Source organism: Chiroxiphia lanceolata, chromosome 6 (assembly GCF_009829145.1).
Source record: "Chiroxiphia lanceolata isolate bChiLan1 chromosome 6, bChiLan1.pri, whole genome shotgun sequence".
Classification (NCBI taxonomy): domain Eukaryota; kingdom Metazoa; phylum Chordata; class Aves; order Passeriformes; family Pipridae; genus Chiroxiphia; species Chiroxiphia lanceolata.
The window spans coordinates 53,089,442-53,117,244 of NC_045642.1; the positions used below are offsets into that span (position 1 = coordinate 53,089,442).

A 27,803-nucleotide genomic window follows, 5' to 3' on the forward strand; every position below is an offset into this window, starting at 1 on the left:
GACTGAAGATAATATACAGTCCTTTTCATCACTACCTGTAGAGAACATTTTATAATTACTGTAGCTCTGCATCTCCTATTTATAACACTTCCACATCTGCTTGTTCTATCAAGACAGAGATCAGTTTCTTTGCAAATACTGCTCCTGATTCATACGCACACAGGCCTGACCCTTACAAAGCCAATAACCAAACGAATGCAAAATACTAACGAGTGGTACTTCTCCCTTGGCACCTCTGCAGGCAGGGAAGTTCCTTGGCAGGGTGAGGAAGAGATGTCCTGCGGCAGTTGGCAGGAGGGGAAGTCAGTGGAGTGTGACTGGAGCAGGGAGCTGCTGCATTTGCAAAGCACGTACGGCTGTGCTGTTCGAGGGCGTGAGGAGTTTGGGGATGGAGCGGTGCCTTAATAATTAAGGTAAACACCTACACCTGATATTTTAAATGAGGGGATCGCTTCACGTACTGGAATTCCGTGCAGTGACTGAATAGCAACGCATCGATTGTTTTAAACGCTGTTCTGGGTGACCGAGTTCGCGCACTCGGCTGCTGATCGCCGCCGCCGGCCGTGAGTGGGGGCCGGGCTCCCGCCAGCACTGGGACCCGGCGGCCCGCCAGCTACCGGCGTGTCCAGGCGCATCCCGAGCCCGAGCGCGCAGGAACACACCGGGACACCAGTCCCCGGGATCCGCTCGCAGGCCCCGCCCGTTACCAGCCGCGCTCCGGGGCACCCCCTGGCGGCCGCACGGCGGAGCACGGGGCCCCGCGCGGGCCGCGGGCGGTGCTCCCGCGCGGGCAGGGGGCGGTACCGCCGCGAACCCATTGGCTGCTCCGCGTCCCGGGGTGCGCCCCGCGCTCGCAGCGCCCCACGATTGGCCGGCGGCCGCCAAAGGAGGCGGGGCGCCGCGGCACGGCGCGCCCCCATTGGCCACTTCACTGGATTGGGCGAGGCGGGCGCGGCGATTGGCTGTGCAGGTGGGGAGGGGGCGGGGCCTGGCCGCAGCGCCCTCCCGGGGCTGGGGCCCGTCGCGGCGGCAGCGGCGGAGATCTCGCGAGGGAGCGCGGCCGGGATTTGGCGGCGCTGCCTCCCTCCCTCCTCCCTCTGCCTGTCGCTGCTGCTCGTCTCTGGTGTTTGTGTGGAAGGGGGAGGAGGAGGAGAAGAAGGGCAGGCGAGAGGAGCCCGAGCCCCACCATCCGCCGAGGGGAGCGGACCGGAGCCCCCTCGCCGCCCGCGGAGCTCTCTCTGCGCCCCCTCGCCCCGCCATGGCCTCGGGAGACACCCTGTACATCGCCACGGACGGCTCGGAGATGCCGGCCGAGATCGTGGAGCTGCACGAAATCGAGGTGGAGACCATCCCGGTGGAGACCATCGAGACCACCGTGGTGGGCGGCGAGGAGGACGAGGAGGAGGAGGAGGAGGATGAATGCTGCGAGGAGTGTGGCCCGCACCACCCGCCCCATCACTACCACCACCACCAGCCCATGATAGCGCTGCAGCCGCTGGTGTCGGACGGGGACCCCAGCGGGGCGGGCGGCGGCGCGGCCGGCGGCGGCGGGGGGCAGCTCCACCTGCACCACCACCACCAGGAGGTGATCCTGGTGCAGACCCGCGAGGAGGTGGTGGGGGGAGACGACTCGGACGGACTGCGGGCCGACGACGGGTTCGAGGACCAGATCCTCATCCCGGTGCCGGCCCCCGCCGGGGAGGACGAGTACATCGAGCAGACCCTGGTCACCGTGGCCGCCGCCGGCAGCAAGAGCGGAGGCGGCGGCTCCTCCTCGGCCGGCGGTGGAGGCCGCGTTAAGAAGGGCGGCAGCGGCAAGAAGAGCAGCAAGAAGAGTTACCTGAGCGGGGGAGGCGGCGGTGGGGCCGAGGGCGGCGGCGGCAGGAAATGGGAGCAGAAGCAGGTGCAAATCAAGACCCTGGAGGGGGAGTTCTCGGTCACCATGTGGGCCTCGGGTAAGTGCGCGCCGGGACCCCTCCCTCCCCGGGCCGCGGGCCCCGCCGGCGGCCGCACGGCGCGGCCGGGACAGTTTTGTTTTGAAGGGAGGCCATGTTTTGGTGTGTGCGATGGGCGCCGCCATGTTCATCGCCAGGGCAAGTATGGCGGCTCCCCGAAAAGATGGCGGGGTCTGCGCTGCCGCCGCCGCTCGGCCCGGCCGCGCCGGGGGGAAGGAGGCAAACATGGCGGCGGCCGCCAAGATGGCGGCGGCGGGGGGTGCGCGGGCGGGCGGGCGGCAGCGCCGTCGGCTCCCGGGCCAGGCCGCAATGGCGTAGTTTCTGCAGCAGGGGGAGGCGGGGTGCGGGGCGAACCTCCCCGCGCTCCCCCCGTCCCCGCCCCGCCGCCGCTCCCCGCGGGGCCCGCTCCGCGCCAGCCCCTCGCCCGCCCTCCCCTCCCCCGGCCGCCGCCGCCGCCCTCTGTCCTCGTTCTCTCCCCCCGCGTTCCCCAGCCCGCCGCCCCTCCCCGGCTCCTCTCCCTGCCGGCCCGCTCCTCTCCCTGCCGGCCCGCGGCCCCAGGCGGAGCGTGTGCGCCGGGCCATGACCGCGATGTGCGGGCACAGACCCGCCCGCCCCGGCCCCGCGGCTCCCCCGGCGCGGGGCGGCGAACCCCGAAATACCGTGCACAGCTCGCCCGGGGGCCGCCCGGCCCCGGCCCGCTGCGGTGGGTGGGGCGTTCCCGCCCGGAGCCGGCGGTGCCGGCGAGGGGAAGCGGCTCCTCGCCCCCGCGGGGCTGCCCGCGCCTCCCGCCGGCTCGGAGGGGGCGGCCGCGAACCACCGTCCCTGCGGAGCCCGAGGGGAGCCGGGGGTGACAGCCGGGAGGGGCGGCCCTGGGGCTGACCTCCGTCCCTGCGAGCCGCGGGCAGGAAAGGGGCATTTGCTGCTTGGCGCTCGCAAACCGTCCAGCTTTTCCTTCGCCTAGGTCTGAAGCTTTAAATAGGCGCAGAGAGTCCGTGTCGTGTGAGATTGTGTTTTTTTGAGAAGGGTTTTTTCCTTTTTTTCCTTTCTTTTTTTTTTTGTGGGAGTGTCCTTTAAAGGGAATAAAATCTTGTTGAAGGGGTTTAGTATCTGTGGGACTTGGAGTGAACCTGACTTTGGTACCTGCCCTGCCCACTTAGTTTTATTTTATTTTTTCTTTTTACTAAAATATATTGCTGGCAGTAAGGTTCTGTCATCAGTAGTTCTGTCCTTAAGTTATGTAAATGCGGAAAAAAAGCGGTCAAATAGTATGAGTTCATGTAACGTTTAAATTGGTGCATGCTCTTTGAATAGTGGGTTGGTAATCTGTTTTGCATATTGTAATTTTTGTGCTCTTTTACATTTTTAAAAGTGTGTAGTGATGTCTAAAATGTTTGCACTCTGTGATGTTTGCAAATGACCAGTTGTTGTTAGAAAGGCAAGTGTAGAAGAGAAAACGTATTGGATGACTGAATTCTCCTGCCTGAAAAGGTGGCAGGCATGGTGGTTCAGATTTTTACTCTCTTTTTAAATACAGGTGATTACTTTAGCAAGTGTTTAGTCAGTTGGTAGCCCGGTCAGTTTAATCAAAGTTCTTTGCTTCCTGATGAACAGGAAAGAACATGCAAGAGTTTCCCAACTAATGTTTAGTTGGATGGTGTTTTGTATGCTTCTGTGTCACTGTGTGAAAACTGAATAAATTCCCTTGCTGGTATTTTTCTTAGAACTCACCATCCAAGAAACATAAAAGATAATAGAAATTAATATAGTTTTCTGACTTGTGGATGCTGCCTGAGGTAGCTGAACGCAAGTGGCTGTATGACTCATGAACTGGCAGGATATAGGACCTCGCTGAGATCAATTGACAATTTCTAGCATGCATTTACACTCGGAAATTCAGAGTGCCTGATAGGATGCTTCCTTAGACCTTCTGCATGCTGATTATTACTTGGCTGAAGTGAAGCATGTGTGTAATCAATAAACTTGCTTCTCTTCCCGTGTACACAGCTTTTACATTAGGGATAGCCCTGTTGATATCGGTGGTTTTGTTCTTTGTGAGCATGACCATGCGAGCTCAGTGGGAATGATATCTGCTTATAATTTACTGGAGATTGAATTGCGTTGCTGTATTCAACTCAATTATATCCATGGTGCAGGAGAATGAATACCTAGTCTGATTTCAATTCCAATGCCAAAAAAGCCCCTCCAAAAGCAAAATCAAATATATGGGCGAAAGCAAAGTCTTAGAGTTTGACCTCCCCTCCTCGTGTGTGTGCATGCACACACCCCCAGCTTCAAACAGCCTGATCAGTTGAGATCTTGTGAAATTTTGCTGAGCATATTGGACAGGTTCTTACGCCTCATATGTAACTTACTTAATGTTACAGAAGTGGCCTGAAGTGGTTAAATGCTGTGGCTTTATCTTTTCTTTCCTGAAATTTCAGAGGGCAAATCCAGAAAAATTTCCAGAAAAATTGCAAAAGAAACAGTGCTTGGGACAGGGGGACACACACACATGCAAACCCCAAAAAACCCCAAGTACCCACAAAAAACCTCCAGACTAAATTAATGCAAAAAAAAAAAACCAACCAAAACTACTGACTTGTAAAAAGGTAGTAGTACTAAAGTTTCCCTGCAGAATCAGGCATACTTTATTTTGAAGAAAGATAGCAGTTTTGCATCTATATTTTAACATAATTAAAGACTTGCTTGCACACTGATGTAATGGACTGGTTTAAATGCTTAGCAAGAAGTTCATCAAGAGACAAACAGTAAATAAGACCACGCATTAAGATACAACAATGAGCCCCATATTGCTGTGCATGGGTTTTTGAATCAGGAACCAAGGGCACTTTGCTCACCACAGTGTGGGAAGACAATGTGAATTAATTCCTTGTTACTGTTTGCTGGTGCTACTGTATTAGCTTGTACATGGGTGGTACCAAATTTAACCAATCATAAATCTTTGTCCAGAAATTGAGTATAACGTGTCTTGTAACACCTTTTGAAATGTGTAGAAATAATCTGTGAAATATATAGCAATGTGACTAAAGGGGACTACTTAGTCCTCGTCTTGTTATGTGGTTATTTAGAAATTGCAGTACTGTTGTTGGCAATGATTTAAACTTACCATAACTTCTCTTATCACCTTGGTATCTATAGTGATATCAAACTTGTGACCTATAATTAAAGTGTTTAGTTTGAAACAGGAATGCTTTGTTCTAGTTCAGATCAGCTTTTCAGATCTTCAGAATAGAATTATTTGTTTTTCTTCATGTGTGAAAATAAGAAGTGAACAAAGGTGCTATATTTCGGAAAGAGTTGAAGAGGTGTATCTGATGGATACTTCAATCATGTTCCTGTAGTGTGTTTATACTGTCCTAATATTTGTCAGAAAACTGTTTAAGCTTAATGGTGCTCTCTAAGAGAGACATCCCAATTTGTATTAGAAAAATTGTTTTTATCAAGTGGAATTTATTTGTGCCTTTGCTGGATTCAACTTGAATCATTGTCTCTAGTGACTTTCTCCAGGTTGGGTGCACAATAGCAATGGGGGTGGGGAAGGATTGTGAGAAATCATTTTGTCAGATGGTGCTTGGGAAACTGATTCTTACATGCAGGAGCATTTGGAAGGTGGTGCTTAAATGCTGGCTGCACCAAATACTGAAATTTCAAGCAGTTGGGGCTTAATTTTGAGTGGGGAAAAAGTATTAGTGTAACTACATCTGCTTCTAGGTAATGACTGTCAAGCTTTCAAACCTGAAATAGGTGTTGGCTTAAACTATTATTGTTAGCATAGTCTGCAAGTTAAAACTGAAATAGCACAACCAGACATTGTCCACAGATGTTAAACTGCTCAAGTATCCTATCCCTAGATGGGAAAGACAAAGATGCAGAAGTTACGTGCAGGGTTTGAAAATTATTTTTGATCATCCAGGAAGACTGTGCTGTGGACCCACATTTGGAAGCTTGGGGAGTTCATGTTGGATTTCTAGAAAGTTTTTCAAAACCTCTTAAAAAAACCTCAATGTCTCAAAAAATATAGGAGGGTTTTCATTTTACTTCATCAGATGGCAGGGGTGAGAAAAATAGCCATCTGCTGTCTGACCAGTTGTCTTATATAGTATAAATGATAGATGACTCATTTAGTTCAGTTGTGGACCTGTATCAAGGATGGCCAAAATGCTTTACGATGACAGATAGGTAATGAGATTCTTATATGAAAGTTTTTCATAATGGAGGCAGAAAGTGATTGATTCCTTTAAAATATTAAGATGACAATCTGTTTCTCACTCTGATTAAGACTATGATACAGGCTTCTGGTATCTGTTAGTACTGAGTCTGCCCTGATGTTTTTTCCAGTGATAAGATGGACCTTTTCCTGTATCTATTTTAAATGTATTTTCAGTTTTGAAAGTGAAATACATGCATGTGTTTCACCATCTAAAATAACTCTATTAATTTGCCTCTTAGCCCACCTTTCAAACTAGAATCCTCTAGCTTGCTACTGGATCCTTCCCTGGGATGCTTGAGTTGCTCATATGCTGACCATTCAGAAGGTCATAGTGCTTCGGCACAGCGTCTCATAAATGCTGAAGTCAGATGATGACTATTGATATATGCACTGTTTTTGTCAGTTCATGTCTCCGTGGTGTGAAATAAGAGATGGGTGACGGGGAAAGAAGAACCTGTTCTCCATCTGTATTCAAGGCACGTCAGAGGGAAAGTAACCTAGCAGCCGATTAGGTTAAAAAATGACATACTGTGCAAAATAGAATTTTAACGTTCAGAAGTGTCTGCTAAATAACTGTATTATTTAACAAGCTAATTACAGTTCTTTGCCTCCAAACATGACCAATGAACTAATTTGCCTGGGGAGATTGCAGTGTGGTAGCAATAACCAAGCTGTTATGACAGTGCCTTGGTACTGCTCAGTTGCCGAATACATCCTTTATCATGTAGTTGCTTCTCAACTGTTCCTAAAAGCCAATGTGTTTAACTGTGTGATCATAAAAAGAAAATTTAAGCTTAAATGTTGTTCATCCTTTTAGCTGGTAAGTAGAATGTCTTTTAACTTGGTACCTTGAGGAGGAAGCTATAGGATCAGGTCTCATTGCTTTGCTGCCAGGTGTACCTCCTGAGTTCCCTTTGGCACCCTGTTTTCCACAGTGGAAAACTGATTGAATAGTAGTGCTTTCTCTCTGCTTGGTAATAGAGGAGGAGAAGGATGGCTCAGGATTTGGGGATCTCAAAGTGGAGTACGATGGCTAAAATCAAGAATAACTGAGGCAAAAATATTGACAGGGCTCCTTGGGTTGAGAGTTAAGAGCGTCATCTTAGAAAGCTGGGGAGTTCCAGAACCGTCAGCTGGAGCTAGCTGTTAGTCTAGAAATGCATGAAATAGTGGGGTTCTGAGGTGTGTGGATTTTCTGTGCAACAGAAAAACTGCAAGAGATGGAGAAAGCATGGTAATAAGAGGCAAAGCATGATCAATAAAGTCTTGGGAAACAGATTCTGCCATGTTTTGTCATTGAATCTGCAGTTACTTGTTTTATCCCAGTAATCTTGCTTCTTCCTACTTCAGTTGATACTTTTAGTTCTCTTAAAACCTCTGACTGTTTCACCAGTAGTCAAAAGACATGGCTTGCTAAAACAGTGAACTTTCACTGATCTTAGTAAAAAAAATGTTGGAAGTAGTTGCTTTGAAGGACCTAAGTGGATCCGGTTCGACATGTGTACTGCCCGTATGTACGGCATGAGAGGAGTGCAGGAGGAAGGACACAACATGAAGACGTGTTTGGGTATGTGCTCTAAAAAGGGGCATAGAAAAACCCAGTTTAGACTAAGTACCTATCTTAATGTAATTTGGCATAAAAAGATCTAGGGGAATATCTGTGGTGTCTCTAACAAACCAGTGTTTTACAGCTTTATGAGGTAGGTGAATATTGGACGTAGCTGTTGCAGTGACTGGTAGTGAATGTTTCTGTGAAGATGGTGATTAGCTAGTTGACGTGTTCGGATCCTCTCTGTCTTTCAGAAGAGGGGGACTAAAATTGTGTTCCAAGTTCATAACAGAAAGCTGCATTAGATCTGTAAGAATAATGCTAGATACACACTTAGGCAAAATGCCTTATGTTTGAGCTTGCTCTGCTCTTAAGTGGTTTTAAGGGACAAAACAGTGGATCAGATAGTACATAGCAGTTAATTTCCTTTTCCTGACTGGCTCCATGGCTCTGTCCATATTTAGCTTGCATGGGTGGCATCCACATTAGGTTGGCTTGGGCATAAACTGCATGGAATTACTATGCCTTATTTGTACTGCACTTATCCAGGGGTGTCACTGTAATTTCAGGGTTGTGTCTGTGTTTTGCCTTGCTTTGGATGCAATATATTTGATTCTCCAGTGCTTCGTGAGAGGAAAAGCGGGAAGTAATTTGCCTGTAGTGGGCATCAGGATTTACTTGAAGGCAAAAAACATCAATCAACTTACCCAGTTTACAGTGAGAATTATTGGTTAACTTGTCAGCCTGAGTGAAAGTTTGCTTGCACTTTACCCTCCAGACTTTGAGCTGCCTAGTCCAGATTGGTAGGGCATCACAAATAAACTAAATTTATGCACAGAGGACATTAGTAAAGTTTTTCCATTTCCAGACTTCCTCCAAAGGGGAGTTTTTGTGTGTTGTTTTTGTTTTGTTTTCCTAGTGAGTTGATAATGTCATAGGATGGTCTGGATACTAAAGAGCTATTGAAGTCTGTTGTTACTTTTCAGAAGTATTAACCTGACATAAGACTTGAAGGTAACTGTTCTGTATTTTATTGCTTTGGTTTAAATTCATTTTTAGAAGTGGAGGTGTGTGCTGCTGTAGAGATGCAGTTTTTTAGTATAGAAAAATGTACTTGTTTTTTTATTTTCACATAACTGTCAGTATACTAAACAATAGTTTCTCTTATTTTCTACTCTATCAAAGCAGTATGTTCATAGTTTTTTGTGTTTTGCTCCAATAGTCTGTGGAATTAAATAGCTGTAGAACTGATTTCTGTTGGCAGGCTTTTGGGAAGTAAAGACACTGAAGGCTGACTTTCAGTTTGGTCCTCAAATAGCAAGGAAGCACTGTGGAATAGTGAGCCTTTACAGTAGGGAAGGAAAGAAGATCTTTAGGAATGTATACAAAATTTCCCTGTTGACTCGTGCATCTGATCTAAGGCAGGAAATGAAAACTTGTCTATGTTATGAATGTCATCAAACAGTCAAACTGCAAGTTCTGGGTAGCTGTTGAAATGGCTACATTGAAGGCAGCTGATCTCATTCTAGTCTACAGCATGGAGAAGGCATTGCTTTTAGCTTTACAGAAATTCTGTGCCCTTCTGGGCTCCATGTCTTTTCTGCCTGTATAGGCATTGATAATAATCTTTTTTCAAGTTTCTGTTAAGGAGAAAAAAATGTTGCCAAATTGAAGGTTTTTTGACTTGAATTTGTAACTCCTTCAGGTGCTGTAAAATTTAAGATATAATCCTCGCTTAAAGTAAATTCAGTTGCTTTCTTTAAAGCACTGGAAGAGGCTGAAACATAGTGTGGTGAGAAAACTAGATGAGAATAAAAAAGGTTCAAATAGTCGATTTTGAGGTTTATTTTGAATTTAATGCTGCAGAGAGTATTTTCTTATTTACACTTCTGTCTTTGCAGCGTTGGAGTCTGTTTTCTTCTTTCACCATGGAATATACATGAACTGCTATTTGATCTGGTAGATCAGATTAAACCCCAAACTAGCAGTAACATTTCTAGAAATAGCTCGGTGGCAAACCTTAAAAGCAGGCATTACAAATTGAATACAAATTTGTGCTTAGTATATGTCCTTTATTTGCGTATATCTTGTCCTCTCTCTCCTAGCCTAAGTTACTGAGTAATGACTAATGTTATTTCCTGTGTTTCTGTTTAGGGGAAAAGAACCCAAAACCTTTCCTCTTTTGTTTTCTGTCTGATGTTTTCCTATCTCTTAATAATTGGTGAAATACTATTTCTGTCCCAGCACCTTGTGTTTTCATTGCTTAAACACTACCCGTAAAATAAAACTTCCTGTTATTTTTGTAAAGCCTTTTGTGTATAAAATAATTTTCAGAATCTACCTCCCATACACGTAGTGGGAGAAGTAATGTACTGTCAAGTTTGTTACATTGAGCTGAGCAGTTACAACCGTATATACATCTCTTGCATTAGGTGTATTTGAGGGTGGAAAACAGGATAGGTGCTGTGTATGTCTTTCTCCTGGTGTGACACTTCAGTGAGGAATATAGGTGGATGTTTCTGTTCTCTATAATTTTTGTGTATTTCGATTTCTGTTACAAAAGAAATAGGAGAGAGAAAAGATTGTGTCTTGTATGTTCTAAGGTCTAAATGTGAGTAGACAGCAACAGCAGGTCTTCCACATGATTTCACTGCAGTCCTTGAGCACAAATTCGTAGGAGGAGCTCTAGAGCAGAGAAAATAGCAGTATCTTAACTGGCTTGTAGATCAAAGCTCTGAATAATTCCAGCCTGCTGTTTGCATAGTAGAGTGGGAAGGACCTTAGGCTGGCCTTTGCCACAGAAGGAAGAAGCCCCCTTGGGAGGGAGACACAGGATTAAGTTTTTGTTTTCTTTCAGACCAGTCTGCAAGTGTTTAAAAACCTTAATTTTACAAGCAGGTGCTGATGCACATTGGCAGTTATTTTTAAATTTCTTGTCCCTCTGTGACACTTCTGTTGGAGGTCAAGGGGTCTGAAGACTTGAAGTAAAGATCAGTAGTCCTGACATCATAGGGTGTCTGACACTCCTCTGATAGAATTCCAGAGTTACAGACTGCTGTTGAGTATCAAAGAGGGTATGGTGAAGATTAGTCTTGAAGAGTTAAGGGAATTGAATATTTAGGCACTGTTTCAGGAAAAGTACATTATCTTTCAAATGCGACCAATATTTATAGGATTGTTCTACTTATTTCTGTATTTGTATATAAGTAGATATGCAACTTTTGCTTCTTCTCCTCACCCACTGTATTCTTCCTGTGTTCTTCATGCTGTAACTGTCTTTTTGTTCTTCACAATTACGATGGAGATCTGGAAGTGGAGTGTATTCTTTTAAATGTGCAGCATTAGTGAATTTGTATTGAGATGCAGCCTAATAACTTATATGCTGTTTTGATCTTTAGTAAGTACTGAATTCAATATTTTGTATATTTCAGATGATAAAAAAGATATTGACCATGAAACAGTAGTGGAAGAGCAGATCATTGGAGAGAATTCTCCTCCAGATTACTCAGAGTACATGACAGGGAAGAAACTTCCTCCTGGTGGAATACCTGGCATTGACCTCTCGGACCCCAAGCAACTGGCTGAATTTGCTAGGTAAGTAGGAAGAAAGGAACTTTAAACTAAAATGGCTTTCTTTTCACAGGTTTAATTATGAAACTGTTAGGCAGAATGGTAGATTTAGTATGGCTTATTGTTCCATTTAATTATCTTCTAAAACAAGGGACTTAGCATCAGCTACTCTCTGAACTGAAGGAAGTGGGGTTTATATTCAGCAGTCACTTCTTCAGTGACTTCTGATCTTTAGTTCTGTTGGGCAAGACAGGACCTAAATACATTGATAGACTGCATCACTCTGGGTGAGCCTTCCTTGGCACAGGGGTTAGACTAGATGATCTCCAGAAGTCCCTTCTAACCCTATCAAGTCTTTGATTTTACATGACAGAACGTTTTTTTGATGTGAGTAGCCTTAAAATCCTGAGCACTGAAGGATCCAGTAAGTGAAATGCTACATTCAGGTTATTCAGTACTAAAAAGCTAGACTACAGTATTTAGTTTGTAAAGTCACTTACTGATTTTTTTTTTACCTGCTTCTTAAGCTCGAGGTCTTTAACAATTTCTTCAGAGTCAGGTGTTGTGCACTTTGAAGTGCCACTGATAATTGCGGTCACAATTGGTAACTGTGCTGCTTGGATTTTCCTCTACTAAGTCAGTATTGTCCTTCGTTTACATATCAATTCCTTGACCTGAGTGAGAAGGTGACTGACTGTCAAATGGAGGTGGAGTAACTTGTTCTGGGGGTCCCTAAAGTGTCCTCTGCAGGGCCCTGGCTCTGGTACCGGCTGCTCGGGGCCACCCGTGGCCACCAGAGGGCAACCGCGAGGTCGCTCCGGCCCCTGGAAGTGCCACACAGGGGTTGCCTTTGCAGCGCTGGCTTGTTCCCCTTCTGCTCTGCTCTGTGCAGGGGCAGCGTTGGTGCTGTGCCTCTACACATCTGAGCCATAGCTTTCTCTAGCTGCTGCTACGAGTTTTACCCATGTTGAAAGCAAAATGTACGTGTAAAGCCACACTAATTTTCATTTTTTAGCAGCTGGCTGTTCTTCAGAGCTCTGGTGCACAGTTCTGGCACTTGGAGCAGGTGGTATTTTTACTTCCTAGGTCACCTAGTACTGAAGTGTGCCTTTTTCCTGGTAGTTACTAGATGGCAGGAAATGTTGATACAAGTTCTGGTCTGGCTTCATGGATCTTGGTGTGCACTGAAACAGCATCTATTCCTGTTTCACCTTTTTGATCTTGCTGCTTTTCTACAAGTTTTTTCCTGTTACTCTGTAGTGTGTTTGTGCCAGAGGAATGACAGCACAGCCTCATCCCACAGTTATTTTCAGTATAGCCATTGAACAATGAAAAACAACTGAGAACAGGGTTCTAGCTAAAGTGATGGGTGGTTCTAGCTAATGATACGGCTCTTTCTTGTTTTACTGTTGTTCATCAAAGTTAATGTATTTTTCTCTCAAACCTGCTGAAAAGTTCATACACTTTTTTTGTGAAAGCAAATGTTTAAGTGATACTCCTGAGTGTATGTAGTGTTCTAATTCTAAAACGTTCCATATTTCTACTTATTATATGTTATTTTAAAACATGCTGAAACTCTTGGTTTTGTTACACACTGAAGTATTGAATAGCTGTCTTTTGTTAGGAAGTGGAAATAGTTTCTCACAAACTGTTCTCCATGTAGATACTGAATACTTTTTCTCCAGATTGGTTTGAATACTTGAAATGGTTGCCAGGATTTGGGCTTCTTGAAATGACCAGACTACTTCTATAAGATCTGTTAACATATTTCTGAATATTGTAAAATGTTGTAGTTAGTTTTCTAATTAAAACTTTCTAGTTTTTTTATATTCATAGTGGAATGTTCTAGGAATTTCCAGAGCTAGAATTTGTAGCAGATGATGGAAAGATTGAGGTCTGTGTGTACAGTCCCTTTTCTGTTAATCTATTTCTGTGCAGCAGATAAAATGTAATTCACTTCAGTGAGAAGTATATGATGATAGAACAAGCAACTTAGGGGGACATATCCTTTAACAGTATCCCCAAGTTGCTCAAAACCTAGGAAAAATTGTTCTGATAGCTTAATTTTAGATAAATGAAAATTTAATGCATTTTCTGTTTTAAGAAAAGTTTTTTGATTTCTTGGTCAGAATTGATGACTGTCAAACTTTCACCCTTGTCTTAACACACAACCATTTTCTTTTTAATTTTTTTTATGTTTTAAATTATTGCATTTGTTTATTCTTCTGAGAATAAAGAATATGGGTGTATTAGAATTTGAATATTGTTTGGATCTAATAAGATGAATTCAAGCACTCATATCTCCAAACCTCTGCTCAATTGTCTCTTTGATCTTCCTGTGTGCAATATCACTAGAAACATTGCATGCCAAGCTGGAAGAAAAAATTGGGTTTACATGTGTGGAATTGGGTTTGGAGGTTCGAGGAACCAGTTTTTCATGCTAAAAGAATGTGTTTAATGTAAATTTATCTGAAATTGTCAAGCATTGCTGGTTGTTTTACAGTTCAGAATTTCAAAATTCTTAGTAACTGTATTCTGAAAACTTTGAGCAGCACATGAAGTTGAAAGTTGTAAACCTGTTAAAGAGCTTCATGTGCTTGAGTAAAGTTTTGAATAAAAAACTTTGATTACTTGGAAAAAGAATTTTGACAGTCCTCATATAAGGAAGTGTGAACTGGCTAGTAAAATTGTATGCTAAGTGTGCTTTGTGTAGTTGAGAGAAAGTTATTTTGGGTTGCTTTCTTGTTTTCGTTAAGGTGGTTTAAAGAATCTCACCATACGTTTGTAGAAATTAGCTACTGAAAACCAGGCATCAATTATTAGGAACAAATTTCTGAGGTTAAGCTTAAACAAAGCTTGACTTCTAGTGGTAGTAGATTTTGGGCACGGTTTGTGTGTTATGATCATGATCTAGTAAGTGAAAGGTAGTGCAGGAATGGACTTGATGCTTGAAGTCATCTGTAGCTCTTCAGCCCTTAAAAAAATAATTTGGAACTGTAGTAATTGAGCATCCTGCAGTGACCATCAGTGCTCAGAGCTCAGTGGGACTCCAAAGCGAGCTGTTGACTGTCTGTTGTGATACAATTGTCTTTCACCACCTGGTTTAGTGTATTTGTCATTGAGTCACATAGCAGGAATCTGGATCTTTTAACTGGAGCTCTTACGGTTCTTCCTGGAAAAGCTTTTATGCAATCTATGATTCCGTTGGAAACATTGTGAATAAACAAGCTGTGTCAGAACATTAAGATGTGTTCAGTAATGCACAGATGAATTACCATAAGTTATACCTAGATGTGCAGTTTATCACCTTTTACAGATTATTTCATTCTGGTTTAGGAGTCATGAATTTTCTCTAGCATGCTTTAAAAATGCAGTTTAAAAAAAGGTGGATTTCTCTGAGACAATCATATCAAAATGTGAAATGTTAATTGTGAATGATGTGCTCAGAAACACATAAAGCCTAATAAGTTACCATATTTTCATTTCATACCTTTGACTGCGACAATGGAAATTCTTTCTAGTGGAATAAAATGTTTCATTCCAGTCTAAATTGATTACAAGTAATTCAGTAGTTAGTTGTGAAGAAATCATAACTACTTGGTGTTAAAAGCTTGGGAAGGTAGCAGGGATATTTCTAGTGGGGGCATGTGGCAAATTCCCTCAAAGCAAGCCACTAAGGACAACCGGCTGCACCCTGATTGCCCCCTCCCTCCCTCTTGTTCTCCAGGCAGATCCATGCTATAGAACTGGCTATAGACAGCAGGAAACAGACATCAGTAAAACTAAGAAATAAGGGAATATTCTGTAGCTGGGAAATTGGCACAGTAATGGGTCTTGATGGTAAAAACTTTATTCTCCATGGTTTTATCTTCTGGTGCTCTTGGTATCTTTTCTGAGGGAGAGCCATTGTGAGAACTGCCCTTCCTTTCTATCCACTTTCCAGACAGTTAGAAAGCAAAGGAGAGGAAACTGCGTTAGCGTTTGAAATCAGACACCCTTCTTAAAACTGACAAAGCATTCTGGTCACCCAGATTTATGACTTAGGCCTCTTTATAAGGTGTATGCTTTTGTGTTGGTTTTGTTCTTGTTGCAGAGAAGCTTAAAGGGCAGTAAAGTGACAATTGCTTTACCCAGAGTGCTCTTCTGGGGGAGGGGAAATCTTCTGCTCTGTACCACACTGTGAAGGTCACTCTCCCTGTTTACACATATGATATCCTTCATAGCTGGAACAAACCTAGTAATTATTTTTGCCAGAATGACGGAGTGAAAGAACTTTTTATGACGTTTTTCTGCCTAACTGACCGAAGCAAGGTTAAGACACTGGCTGTGGGTTTTTGGGTTGCACATAGATTGCTGGGACACCTTATGCCACTCCTCTTTTATCTATTTATCCAAAAGCCAGTCTAACCAGTTTCAGGAGTTCTTCAGCACAAGTGAACTCTTGCAGTAGCGCAGGACCATGATGCTCATGTTAGTTCTGCTCGGCAGGGCAGCACAAAGGGAATGGCATGAGGAGGGAACAGATCAGCAGTGGCAGTAACACTGCTGAGAGAGAATAATTTCTGCCATGTCTGACTGATATTCTTAGGGGTTTGGTCATCAGCACGAGTGAATATCACTACTTGTCATCAGAGACCTCTAGATTGTGTCAAAGGAGTTGCCTGAGAGAATGTAATGCTGTTTAGGTTAGATTTATGTATGGAGGGAGAAGAAGAGATGTGAGAACGCAGAGCTCTTAACAGTGGCAAAAAAAGAGATTTTGAAACAAGGAGGAAATTCTATACTGTTATTTGTTTTTTGAATTATATTTATTTTATTCCTAGCCTTAACACTGTTCCTGTGGTTAACTTTTAAAATTGGGTCTATGGACGAGCACATAGGTTGTGGAGATTGACAGGGGTGGGGATTGGTTCTGTCAAGGTACAGTACTTTCAGTTCAGATGTGTAGATGAAAGGAGGTGATTAGATATAACTTTCACATACTGCACAGTGACAATGTTGCTTTCTTTATTTTGAGAAACTGAGTTGTGATTTCACTCAGTCTTCCTTATGCATGGATAGGAGTGTGCACTTTTATGAAGCTTATTCTGTAAAGCTGTAAGGTTGCACATCTTCCTTCTCCCTCTGCTGTCACCCATTCCTTCCCTCCACCCACCCAGTACAAGTTAAGACTCAGCCTTTAATTGCAGTGTCCCACTGCCTTGATCCAAAAGGTACACTTCCTAATTTTCACAGTTAGCTGCTACTAGCATGGCCATGTAAATTCACTGCAGAAATTAAAATTCTGGTCTTGCCATGTAAATTGATTTTCTGCAAAGGAGAGTGTTTCAGAAGTTCCACCCCAGTATTAATGTGTGGGTCTGTAGTTGTCTTAAATAGTTATATTTGTTAGAGTTCTCTTTATGATTAATGTTTCAGGCTAAGAAAACTTGGATGGAGCTGGCAGAGATGCTCTACTTGGTGGGAGCCAAAAGTCTGACTGCCACCAGCAAGAGCTACCTGCAACAGTGTAATTAAGATCAACAGCCCAGATTCTAGTCTGGTCTCCTTTTGCAGAAAGTTAATTTTAAAGTAAGACCAAAATCTTTTTTTCTAATATGTTTGAGTTCTTTGAGGGATTGTCCATATGGATTCTGCAGCCTTGTGAGCAAGATGACATTGCTAACACAAGGATGTATCATAGCTGTGCCTGTGGTGTGCGTGCCCTCATGCCTTTAATCCAAGTGTGTAAAGGGCTCGGCAGTTTCTTGCTGCCTCTGGCACTGAGGTACAGCCTGGACACCATTTGCCACCTCTTCCTGTCAAAGTGTGTGCTTCTGTTTTGCTGATTAGCTTGGCTGTCTATGGAACCCTGTGCATAAGCAAAGTCTTGTTGCACATTTTAGGCTTAAGTTGCCCACTCGCCATGCTTCCATGAAAAATGAGGTGATTTAAAATCTGCTCGTTTATTAGCTAGAGCTTTTTGTCATTTTGTGACTAAATGTTCAAGTATACTGGCTGGACCGATAATCCTGAGTTTAGAAACAAAACTTGAAAATTAGAAAGTCATCTTATTCCAGAATGGATGTTTATAATGTTACGTACCTGCTCAGGCACTGAACTGAAAAATATAAGGTGTATATTGATGCTCCAGTCTGTCCCATGTCTGACCATCCAGTTCACCTGCAGTTGGTTCTTCAAGCTCCCTGACTACACTGGCCCAGGGTATTTTTCTTCTCACTCTACCTCAGCAGCCTGTTAGAGATGACACTGTTGCAACATCTCTTTCTCAAAGATTGACTTAATACCAGAGGCAAAATGCAAGAGTCAGGAATAGGATTTAACACAATAATCAGTGGGATCTTAGGAAAAGTGTAAAAATACGGGTGCTGCCCACTAAAGCTATTTGCCACATCTGTTGTTAGCAATCCTTTTTTGGTCTAGTCACTCCCTTTAAAGGTGGTCAGTTAAGACTTCAGAACAATAGTGGTTTTAGTCATTCTGATCAGTCATGAACACTGACCTTGGGTTTAGGAATTTTTTGTTTTTGAGGCTGGGGGAAGACTCAGACTATATTTAACAAGTTAATAGAAGGAGATGGTTTTGGCACCAACTTTGTTTCCTAAGGGTGTTTGTTCTCTAATCATAACACTGTGTTCTCTCATGTCCCGTCTTGTCAAATCATTCTGCTGTGTGACCGTTTTGACATTACAGATGCTCCTTTCTGTGTCTTTTCCTGTTTTTAAAATACACAGAGATGTAATAAGGACAATCCCATGCAAAGGGTAGTTGAAGCTTTCTGTAGGGGTACTGTAAAGAAAGCTTTTGTGTGTATTTTCCTATAGTCTCAGTACCTGCAGTACTATGAGTGTGGAACCTCACTGGAGAGTGTAGTCAGTTAATCCCCATCACTTGCTTGGAGTTAGGTATTTTAATACTTTACTCAAGCAGACTGTAAACTAAATGCAGAACAACCATTATTCCAATTGGATTATGTGAATTAAATCTAATCAATAAGATCAACTGAGTTGGTCTGTGGTCTTGAAAAAAGTAGTTGGAAGATTAAGATAATACAGAGGCTGGTGTACAGGAGCAGATGCAGTTTGCTGTGTTCAGAATGTTTCTGCCCTCAAATTGATGAAATCTTAGGTATGCTGCTGGTGATGGTGCAAGAGGAGGTTTGTCAACACAAATACCTTGCACACATTTTCAAGTTGCTGGTAATATCTGTAAATGTATTTTTAACCCTGCAGGGAACTGCAGAGTTCTCCAGTTAGCTCTGTGCATAGTCAGTGTAGTCTGGAGATGCTGAGCTAGCAGGAGTTTACCAAGTGTCCACTTAGAGAAAAGAACAAAAGCAGCCTCTAAACTCTTGCTTTTGAATGTCGTGTCTATGAAGTGGCTGTCAAGTGCTTTAGTCTGCAGGCAATCGCTGCACTTGTAGTAGTGAAAGGAGTCAGATTGAGGGACCAGTGATAGCTGGCAGAGCCAGAGGAGACTAGTCCATCACATATTACTCCACTGGCAATTCTAAGAATATTTTCCTGGGTCTTCAGGACTTCTCAGGTAGTTTTTTCACTGCTTTTGCCTTAATTCAGCCTTTCAAGACCTTTCATTGCTGTCCTCTCTCAGCAGTCCACGTGAAGGAGGCAGGTGAAAGAGCAGATTTCAGCCGTACACATGGGAGTGTGACAGTACCAAAGAAGATAGACCCTGCCTGCAAAGAAACAAATGTGGCCAGATTAGAGGGATTTTAGCTTATTTTTCCTACAGCTCTTGAGTGTTTTTTAAATGTTTAGAAGTTGCTGCTTAGCCAGGCTCAGATTAATTAATAAAAATGCATGGGAAAAAGTACATGTATACATTGCTTGGAAATCTCTTCCCCCAACCCTGTTCTTCAATATCAGTTTCCAGGAACTGAATTCATGGGGCTTAAAACTGTCTTGGGTAGCAACAGACACTTCTCCTTCTTAATGTTAAGAATAGTGATTCTGATTAATTCCAATTATTTTTTTTAATTTCAAGCCATTCATCTCTGTTTAGTTGAGACTAAAGTACACCAGAAAACCTTTTGTTTAACTTACAGATGTGATATGTAACCACCTTGTCACACAGAACTATCTTGTACTGTATTATCAGGAAAAGTTGTTCAATAACCCACATGAATAGACTAGCTCTGCTTCTACAGCAAGGTTTGGGAATGTGCAAAATTCATTACTTACCTAAAGCAATCTCCAGCTGTGTGGGGTGCATTTATTTACACCTACCTACCTCTACCATTAGGTGGGGATAAGCCTTCTCTTTTCGGTTTTTTTGGAGACAGCACTACAGGTTTGAGAAATAAAGATAGCTAAAAGTGCAGTTCAGTTCACTTCCCCAGAGTGATGTCACACATCTGGCTCTTCTGAATTCTGACAGGTGGTTGTTATGACAACACTGTTCTAAGATTTTTTTTCTACAAAGAGTCTTATTATGTATTAAATAGACCTAGCACATACAAGCAATAGTTTGCTGGGCTCCTTATGCAGTGAGTGGAGATCAGTGGCACCCAGAAAGTAATGCTGAAGATCCCTGTCAGCGACCAAGAGTAAGTAGGTGATTGATTGTCGGTTGCCAAGAGTGGAATCCGTGTACACAGTAACTTAAAGTAAGAATAAATGACTATTCCTGTGGTTGTAATGGTTGTCTACATTGTCTGTGTAGATTCCACAACTTGCCTGATTCCTGCTTTCCCCACGTCTGTAGAGTTTTCTTCTGAAGATTTGTGTGTGGTGAAAGTTCTGAAGAATGATTGCATCTACTCTCTCCTTCATGTCCTATGGAGAGGAGGTGAAGCTAAGCAGGCCACATGGGTACTGGCACAACAAAAATGGAGTTTTCAAACAAAACCTCCGAATTACAATTAGTATGAGTCAGGGAAAAACCTCTATTTCCACATAGAGGATTAAGAAAGCAGCATTAAATGTCTTATTCTGTATTTGAGAGGTCCTTCTGGAAAAGCAGAACTTTGCAAATCCTAAATTATACTGTTAGTATTATTATGAAGGTTTTAAAAATGTTAAAGTGAGTACCACTGATGCATGTAACACTAAGGGATAAATGTGCTCATTATATATGCACTTAGAGGAGAAGAGCTGTCTACTAATGTTTTTATACTGATGTTTGTTGGTTCTCTTTTTTATCTTTAAGAATGAAACCAAGAAAAATTAAAGAAGATGATGCTCCACGAACGATAGCTTGTCCTCACAAAGTAAGTGAAGTGCTCAGCTTATGAGTAGACAGTAATTTGTAGATCAGAATTTTGTATTGATGTTTTCTCTTGAGAATAAAAAACTAAAATATCTTTCTGTTAATAGACTACACTCAGTTAACTGTATTTTAGTTATTATTCTCTAGAGGCTTCCTTAAAAACCTTTCACTGAATAATATATTATTCCCATTCCTTGTCTTAAGGTTAGTGCATCCCTAATCTTCTGGTAACCATGATGCACAGCCCCTAACATGCTGGTTTTACTGTTGTGATTTCCCGACACCCAAGAATACATACTTGAAAGAATGTTCTGAAAGCTGTTCAAAGTACGTTCCTAAGATCTATATATCCTCTGCTTGGAAACTATGACAAATTTGGAGTCTAGATCAGGAATCAGCAATTTATGGTGCAGATGCCAAAGTCAGCGTTATTGGAAGACTGAATTACATTCCACAGAGCTGGAAGGTGCATCATCTTGAGAAGCAGGCATCTTGGAGATAACGATTCTGAACCACTGTCCTATTATTCCTTTGACTGCACATGGCTCATAGTATTAAGTGAGGAGACAGTTTGAGATTTTTATGTTTGGGATTGTGTTTAGGTATTTTTATCAGCTTTTCAGTACGATTCTGAACCACATTCAAGCTTCTGTCTTGAATAAATGTTGCCAGTCACCTAGATTGGTAGCATCTGTCTTTACTGCATTATCCAGCTTTTGTAGTGCTTCTGTTAGCTGACTTAGCCTGTCACAAAAAAAGACAAATACAATCTTGCTGACTTCTGGTCTAGATTAAGTGTGAGCCTAAGCAAATAATCAGGGCAGATAGCTACCTAATAGTACCCATTAGCATGAATAGAGGGCTACTTTCTGACTGCCATGGTGTAAGGAATTCTGAATTCCTCTTTGTGCTTAAATTGATTTCCAGTTCTCCACATTCTACAAGTGTCATGTTTTTATCGTAATACAGTATTCAGAAATACAGGAACAGTTACTCTTTACAATACCAAGGAATGTTGCCTTCATTTCTTTGATTTACTCTTTCATAGCTTCAACTTCATCTGAACAGGGGGAAAAAAAGAATGTTTTATCTTTCCATTTCCTCTCTTCTAGTGTATCTAGGCTTTGTGCATTTATGACTGCAGTTAAAAAAAGAAATGTATATGTAACTGCTGCTCTTGGAGGCAAGCAGGGACTTTGAAATAAATACAAGAAAAGTTGATGGTCTGTTAATTTTGATGCTGCTTTGCCACACCCAGTTCTGCTGCATGCAACAAATGATGGCACAGTACTTCAAAATTAGCCGAAGAAATTCTAGTCCCTGAAGGGAGAACTCTTCTTGAAAGTGGCATTTCACATTTTTTAAGAAATAAGGGATATTCAAATGTATTACTTTTGAAAAAGAAGCCTGCAGAATTTAATATGAGCAATTTAATGTTCCTTTAGTTCTGTTGTTAAATTTTATGCCTCATAACACAGTGATGTTGGTAGACTAGTTTTATGTAAGTCTAAACAGCATCACTTGTAGTACAAATAGAATTTATGGTTGTTAGTAGGATTTTATGAGGCATTTTGAACCTTGAGGAAGACGTTTCTAAAGCATATGATAGATATACTTATTGATTGTCACTAAAAGGTGAAAAAAAACAAGTAGAAGGATTAAGTAAAGAGAGCCCCGGGTCACTGCTGGCTTAAGCACACTCTGGAATCAAAAGCAATATTCCTGTGTTGATGCAGCATGGACCACAGGTTAAGACTTCAGATGCTGTAGCTGAGTTAATGTATTGTTTGCTTTTAGACTGAGTTGGCACTAACTCAACAGATTCTCTCACCTTATTCAGTTGCCCAGTATCATGCTGTAGGTTTAAACTGTAGTAGCAGTGGCACTCTGTCTTAAGGTGCCAGTGATCAGTCTGCTGCTGCCAATTTGGACAAGGTAGTTTCTCTAAGTTATGTGCTGGAAACCAACCCTCTTGCTCCATTTCTTCTCAGAAATGAGAAGGAAGACAACAGAATGTTGGGAGATGGAGTGGTGCACATACAAATTGGTACTAGAGAATAATTTGTAGTATATTAGATACTCTATAATATGTTGTAGTAGTACTCAGAACATAGCACATTGAAGAATACACCGTAGGTATCCATGAATTATCATTCTGTCTTTTTGGGGTTTTTTGTTGGGTTTTTTGTGTTGTGTTTGTTTTTTCCTCTAAAACAGTTGTGTGCTTTTGTTTGGTTTATTCATTTGCTTCTATCAGAGCTGCATTTTCTTCATGAGACTGTCCTATTATTCCTTTGACTGCACATGGCTCATAGTATTAAGTGAGGAGACAGTTTGAGATTTTTATGTTTGGGATTGTGTTTAGGTTTTTTTATCAGCTTTTCAAATGATTAATTTTCTTGTATTGCTTTTTTAAAAATAAATGTAAGGGATGTTCTTTTCAGGGCCAACTTATATAAAAGTGTTCAGGATATAAAAGCATTTTATATGCTTGTACTGTAGCAGATAAAACCTTCTTCATGAGAACTAGCTTATCTACTAATTGAGTTTCACTCTTCTTTTTAAGGGCTGCACAAAGATGTTCAGGGACAACTCTGCCATGAGGAAGCATCTGCACACTCATGGCCCTCGAGTACACGTATGTGCAGAATGTGGCAAGGCCTTTGTGGAGAGCTCAAAACTAAAGCGACATCAGCTAGTTCACACCGGAGAGAAACCCTTTCAGGTATTGTTCACCTCCAGGCATAAGTACCACCGTTTATACATGTAGGCTGTAACTGTAACCTGGCTTCCGTAGGACTTCGGGGATACTGTGTCTTACCTAAAATCAGATGAGGCAATGAATGATCACCTTGGAAACTGGAAGTCCCCTTCAGCTAATTAGTCTGTCATGTAACTGTTTCCATGGACTTCTCTTAGAAATTGCCAGATCATATGTACATGGGAGATGCCTTTCAAAATAAGATGTGAAGTTACTTTAACAATGAAGGTTGCAGTTACTGCTGAATTAAGAAAATGTCTCTTTCTCCTCATTGTCTTTTCAACTTAGTGCTTGTGGACAACTGAGACTTGGAGCTGTTTGCTCAGTTGACTCAGGATACTAATTTTCAGTAGAGGATATTAATCAGTTTTCAGCAAAATGATGGGAGTCACTAAATCTCTTTCTGTTTATATCAAGTCACGTGGGCTTCTGCCACCAGAGGTCCCCTGCCCTCTTCATATGATACTGTTTATAAATCTTTTCAGCTGTTCATAGGCTTGAGCATATCTCTGTTCTCCAATACACATTTAAGATATGTTATTTTTTAATTATTTTTAAAAATAAATTATTTTATAAACTTGATTTGCAGTCCTCAGGAATTCACTTAAATGTGTACACTGGATATCCTCTGTAGTCAATATAAGTATTTACTACTGAACATGCCCTCCTTTTTATTTCAAGCCCATCTTAAAAGTAAAGTGGGTAAAATGAGTAAATCTTTCAAATTGTCACTGGAAGGGGGAAATGCTGATGTGAAACCTTGTTTGTGTTTTGTAGTACAGTGTAACAAAGTCCTGTTTCAGATGCACAGGTGGTTTTAGTGAAAGCATTTGCTTGTAAGCTGGAAGTTAGTTATCTTCCTCTTTGAAAATAGATATACTTTGTATATATAATATACATAGTATACTTCAGTATCTATACCTAAATATTGCAGTTTTTGGTGTAGTTCGCAGATGATACTCACAGCTTCACTATAATAATCTTCAGCATCTGGCTTCATGTTTGTGCAGTCTAATGATTTGAAGAAGAATATTGCTCTAATCAACGATGGAAACGTGTACTGTCTTGTTAGCTAACGGAGTATATCTTTTCCTTTCAACAGTGTACATTTGAAGGATGTGGAAAGCGTTTTTCACTGGACTTCAATTTACGCACACACGTGCGAATTCATACTGGCGACAGGCCCTACGTTTGCCCATTTGACGGCTGCAATAAGAAGTTTGCGCAATCAACTAACCTGAAATCTCACATCTTAACACACGCTAAGGCCAAAAACAACCAGTGAAAGTTGGAGGAGAACATTCTTGAACTCAAAAGCGTCTTGCAGGAAAATGAATTGGAAATAAATACGCCTCCCCTTTGTATATTGTTTCTAGGAAAGAATTTTAAAAAAAAAAAAAAGAACCTTACAAACTAAAGGACGTGTTTTGATAAGTAGTAAATAAAAAGCAAAAAAAAAAAAAAAAGAGAAATCACACAAAAAAACTTTAAGGTGACATTGTTAAGATGCTCTACCTTGATATGTAACCCCGTTTCAAGAACACGGTGTTTTGTAAAGTGCGTCCCCAACTGGCCGGGTCAGCTCATGAACTTGCATCAAAAGAGACAATTCTTTATACAACAGTGCTAAAATTGGACTTCTTTTCACATTCTTATAAATATGAAGCTCACCTGTTGCTTACAATTTTTTTTAATTTTGTATTTTCCAAGTGTGCATATTGTACACTTTTTGGGGATATGCGTAGTAATGCTATGTGTGATTTTCTGGAGGGTGATAACTTGCTTGCGGTAGATTTTCTTTAAAAGAATGGGCAGTTACATGCATACTTCAAAAGTATTTTCCTGTAAAGAAAAAAAAAGTTATATAGGTTTTGTTTGCTATCTTAATTTTGGTTGTATTCTTTGATGTTAACACATTTTGTATAATTGTATCGTATAGCTGTAATGAAATCATGTAGTATCAAATATTAGATGTGATTTAATAGTGTTAATCAATTTAAACCCATTTTAGTCACTTTTTTTGGAGAAATACTGCCAGATGCTGATGTTCAGTGTAATTTCTTTGCCTGTTCAGTTACGGAAAGTGGTGCTCAGTTGTAGAATGTATTGTACAGGCACTGACCGTTTATTAACACCTGATAATATGTACATCCCCCCATGTAATAGAAAGGGCAACAATAAAACAGTGGTCCTAAAGAAAGAATCTGGCAGAAAATGATCTGTAAGCACAGTCTATTTTCTTTTGTTGTCCAGAGCAGTTCTAGTTCCTCTTGACCTCCCAGAAATTGGAAGCTTAATAAACTCAAGTTTCATTTACTTTGCATTCAATTACAGTGATTTGTGATGCAATTACATAATAACCACGTCAGGTGGTATATCTAAACAGAATTGCCGACTGTAATTCTGGTTTTGAGTGACCTAGACTTCCATTAACTGGAACGGTGGATTTGGTGACTTGGCAGTGTAGTGGGGAGTTTTCAGTGTGCCTGGACAGCAACTAGGTAAAACAGTGCAGTAAATAACTAAACAGAAACCTTTATTTAGTCAAGGTAAAGAATGTTGGAGGTTTAAATGCAGTAACAATAGAAAGTGGAGGAATGGTAGGGTTTGAGTGGTCATACCAGAAAAAAAAAAAAAAGTTGTCTTTTTCTTTTGGCTAACTTCTTTGACTGAGTGTAATGATAAAAATTCTTGGAACCTTATTTGACGCCTTTTGCTTCAAAACAAGAACTCTTGTTTCTAAGAGAACTTAAAGGAGTTGAGTTTTAATGGTCTGATAAGAGTGGTTACTACTCATTTGTTCAAGTGTTCAAAGAAAGAACTTAGCAGAGACTATAGTAAAATGTGACAGATTAATAAACAGGAGAAAATGCACAGAAATGCATAAGTTATTTTTTAGAGACATGTAACATATTTTAATGCAGTAAAAAGTGTTGTTAATCTTTTTCTGAATTCTCTTCTTACAAGGTTCATCAAAGTTTTTGTTGCTAATACTGTAAAACTTAATTTTGAGTCCAGTGTTGGTGGTAGTGCAAAAAACATGGGTAATAAAGAAACTACACTTATGACCAAGGAAATTTTCATCCAGACATAAATCAATTTGAACACTGCAACTCTAGTCTGAGGTTATTAGGGGTAGAAAGAAGGTTGGGGCATTTAATTGTAAAGTATGCGTTAGAATTTTGGCAGTATTTTTTCTTTTATATATAAGCAGTTTTTGAACAGGACAATATACTGAAACTTGTATAGTTATAGTTAAATTAAATTCTGTATACAGTTAAATTAGTGTCTATTCTTTTTGGAAGGAAATAAAATTAATTCAGTCTAGTTCTAATTGACCCTACATTTTTTCTTAAACAGTGTCTATGATGGTTAAGCTTGCACAGAAGTTTACTTTCCTGTGTTGTAAAGTGGTACCCGTTTTATTGAATTGCAAGGTGTCAGTACTTCATCCTTGAACACATATTTGAGGCTAAACTATGTTAAATATTGGTTTGAGGACCAACTGGGAACTATAACTTATTATTTCTGGTTATATTGTATCTGATTACAGAGAGAAATTTTCGTCCAGGCCTCAAATCAGTAGCACTCAATATACTCCTGAGTGTAAGTAGCAACACTTAGTAGCTTGAAAGGTCTTGCTTTGTAAGTAGTTAATTCCATATTGGATATGAATAAATACTTGCATCGAGCAGCTTCTATAAGTTATTTAAGCTTTTGAAGTATAATTGCCACACTTTGCTCTTAAAACATCATGCTTAACTAATCCCAGAGTTTTCCTTAAGGTTTTTCACTGAAGCAATTACAGGCTTTGAGAATAGGAAGAGTTGACTTTGAAACCACCTTTCCCAGCCTACTCTTCCTGCATTACACCACCAGTGTGTGAGCGAGTTCAGGTAAGGGGAGGAGAGTCTGAGGGGTGGTGGAAATGTAGCCGGTGGTTTTAAAACTGGCAAAAGATTTCAGTGCTTACTCATCTTGCACATTCTACTGCTCATATGATCGCACGTTTACCTTACCTGGTTCTGCTGCTGTCAGAGTGCAAGGAGGCAAATTCTGTACTCAGACCAACTTTTTAATGATAGAACAGACTACACTTCTCTAGCTGTGTCTGTTTATGGTCTGTCAGTAAATACAGGACATTGAACTTAAATACCTGTTAGTCGTGGAGAGTGTCTCTTGAAAAGGTGGTAGGAGGGGTACAGGTTCAGATTTGAAATCCTAAATGAGTAAATTCTTAATGAAATAGAACATCAGGGCCTCAGCTGCACTTGCACTTAATTTTAGTTATCTTCTGTTCAAAAAGGTTCGCTGTTGAATTGAGGTAAAGCATTTTAACTTCTTTTTCTTCTCCTTTGTGGCTGCAAATTACCAGTCAACAAAGCCAAATACTAAACACATTTTAACATTGTAGCTTGTCAGCAGTAGTATAAAGGCAGGTGGAGATCCTTTCCCTCCACTGATTCCATAGTAGGTAAAAAGCAAAAGTAGCAATATTTACCAGAAATG

General features: G+C 41.5%; 1 protein-coding gene across 1 annotated transcript; it reads left to right on the forward strand.

Moving 5' to 3' along the window:
- Window positions 1-980: 980 nt before the first annotated feature.
- Window positions 981-26,621, forward strand: YY1 (YY1 transcription factor). Its single transcript, XM_032692295.1, has 5 exons — window positions 981-1,955; window positions 11,167-11,329; window positions 20,474-20,534; window positions 23,100-23,258; window positions 24,397-26,621. Exons 1-5 carry the CDS (start codon window positions 1,259-1,261, stop codon window positions 24,577-24,579), a joined length of 1,263 nt encoding a protein of 420 aa, XP_032548186.1. The 5' UTR covers window positions 981-1,258; the 3' UTR covers window positions 24,580-26,621.
- The last annotated feature ends 1,182 nt before the right edge of the window (window positions 26,622-27,803 follow it).